General features: G+C 46.0%; 1 protein-coding gene across 1 annotated transcript in view; it reads right to left on the bottom strand.

Annotated features, from left to right (window-relative positions):
- spred1 (sprouty related EVH1 domain containing 1) overlaps positions 1-1,428 on the bottom strand; it is a 45,359-nt gene extending 43,931 nt beyond the window's left edge. Inside the window, exon 1 of the mRNA XM_035673682.1 lies at positions 1,318-1,428. Coding sequence (XP_035529575.1) covers positions 1,318-1,428 — 111 coding nt within the window. The remainder of the gene's footprint in view (positions 1-1,317) is intronic.
- Positions 1,429-2,056: the final 628 nt, after the last annotated feature.

The raw sequence follows: 2,056 nt of genomic DNA, 5'->3' as shown, positions 1-2,056 counted from the left end.
TGCCAGCCACAGAAGTTGCCGCTTTGGTGCCGCTACAACCTCATTCACAGGCTCTCATTGTGTTCCACAGCCGAGTCATGTGCAACACCTAGTGGTAATACTCGGTATTACTGATCTGGTATTTGGCTTAATATCAAACCGGTTTGAAAATGTTATATCAGTAGTGTAATAATAAGGTGTTTTTTGTTTAATAATTTTAACAAAAGAGGAATAGATATTGTCATCTGATGGGGCTTAAAGCATGCGGGAACAGATGACTGTCTTACATTAATTCTTTGTTGAAAGGGACAAATATCAGACAGTGCTCTAATCCCTTTGGTCATAGTGCGGGTTGTCTCTGTATGTGACCAGGTTAGTAATCGCTGTTTTCCCTTCTACTCCGATAAATGAGCAAGTGTGTCTCAGGGCTGAGTCGCAAGCACAAATAAAGTACTGTACCATGCCGTGACTTTATGTAGGGCAGCTATATTCTACAGCCAATGTCCTCTTACAGTTTCTGTAGCGCCTGCAACTCGCTGTCACACAGTGGCCTGAATTGGAGGAAATGCATGTGACAGTCAGGTTGGCACTCAGGCAAACACTGGCATAAAGTCACTGTCGCAATTAAGGCAGATCACACTTGTAAACACACCTGAGAGGCCACACGCACCATACCATAACTGTTGTGTCACTGGCCTTTTGTATAGAAGACACCAGTTAATTGTTTGTTTATCATATATTTTTTTTTCTTTTCAAGCTTGGTTTAAGTGCAGTTTCTCTGATAATCTGTAAGCAGTGCACTTTAGTACTCTGTCAAAGAATCACAGCAGTGGAACAAGTGTAAACATGGTAATTGACCACCATACCGAAGCTGCATTACCCAGATTAGCCTCTGGATGGCAGTGCCAGGCTGTGCTACCCGCTGTCAGCCTCAGCTCTCTCATTAGTGAGGTCTAGCAGGCCCCCTCCGACATGTCTCATAAATGTCAACACCAATACAGCAGGGGACAGTGGGCCTGGATGTAACAAACACAGACGCCATGAAAGTCCACTCTGTCTGTCAAATCAATCACCGAGGCAAGCCACAAGCTGCATGTTCACACCTCACATGGAAACTACCTGCAAGTTGGCATTCGGTTAGTGTAAAGATGCAAAGGACAAATCCCTGTGGGGTTATTAGGGATTATTTTGATTTTGAATGTAAGAAGGAATTTGTAGCATACATTGCACAGACTTTGGCACTGGCCTTTGTAAATTCCTTTATGTGTGTGTACGTGTGCCTGTGTCTCCCGAAGTTATTGTCACCTTGCTGTGGTCAGTAAGTCTCTGTCAGTATACCCTCCATACCACCCTCTCCCCGATCCTCCTCCTCTCTTCTTTCTCTTTTCCATTCTCTTCCCCCTTCTCTTTTCCATTATCAAGCCATGTGCTGCCTGCACTCTTTTCCATTCTCTTCCAATCGGGCCACAGGAGCAGGTGGATTGGAGATAACTTGTGCTGTGCTTTGTTTTCGCCCTGACACTGTCATTAATCATTGCCCAAGCCACACTTCAACATATAATAATAAGGACTGGCTGCTGTGTGGGGGCTGCCGCCCAATTGCCTTTCATTGCGCGGATGCCAAATTGGAGGTGAACGGCCATAGCCAGACACTACTCCCCTGTCCCCAGACTGTCTCATCATTTAGGTATTTATCCATCTCAGCCTTGTCTGTGGAGCTTCTCCCTGCCCTCCCAAGAGGCCCAAGATTGTTAGGGGGAGGATCAGATTTGTTGCTCAGGCTTTTTGGCTTTGATTCTGTGCCTATAAGTTAGGGATTAGAAGCAAATTTCCCACAGGGCAGTGCTGGATTTGCTGGTATTTAACTGTTTAACCTGTCTTAGTCTTGTGTAGCAAAGGGTGGGCGGTGGTGGTGGGAGGGAGAGGAAGCAGGGTTTTGGAGAGAGACTGGTCAACAGGCCCTGAGAGACCCAGGTGGACTAAGCCAGAGTCAGGCCAGCATTGATAAGAGAGGGTTCCTTATCCATCACAACACCAGTGGAGTTGTTAGAGCACTAAAGTGTGTGTGTGTGTGTGT

Source organism: Morone saxatilis, unplaced genomic scaffold (genome assembly GCF_004916995.1).
Source record: "Morone saxatilis isolate NCDOM2014 unplaced genomic scaffold, NCSU_SB_2.0 Contig3, whole genome shotgun sequence".
Lineage (NCBI taxonomy): Eukaryota > Metazoa > Chordata > Actinopteri > Moronidae > Morone > Morone saxatilis.
The sequence above is the reverse complement of the archived record's forward strand: the minus strand, read 5'-3'. Positions and strand labels throughout refer to the sequence as shown.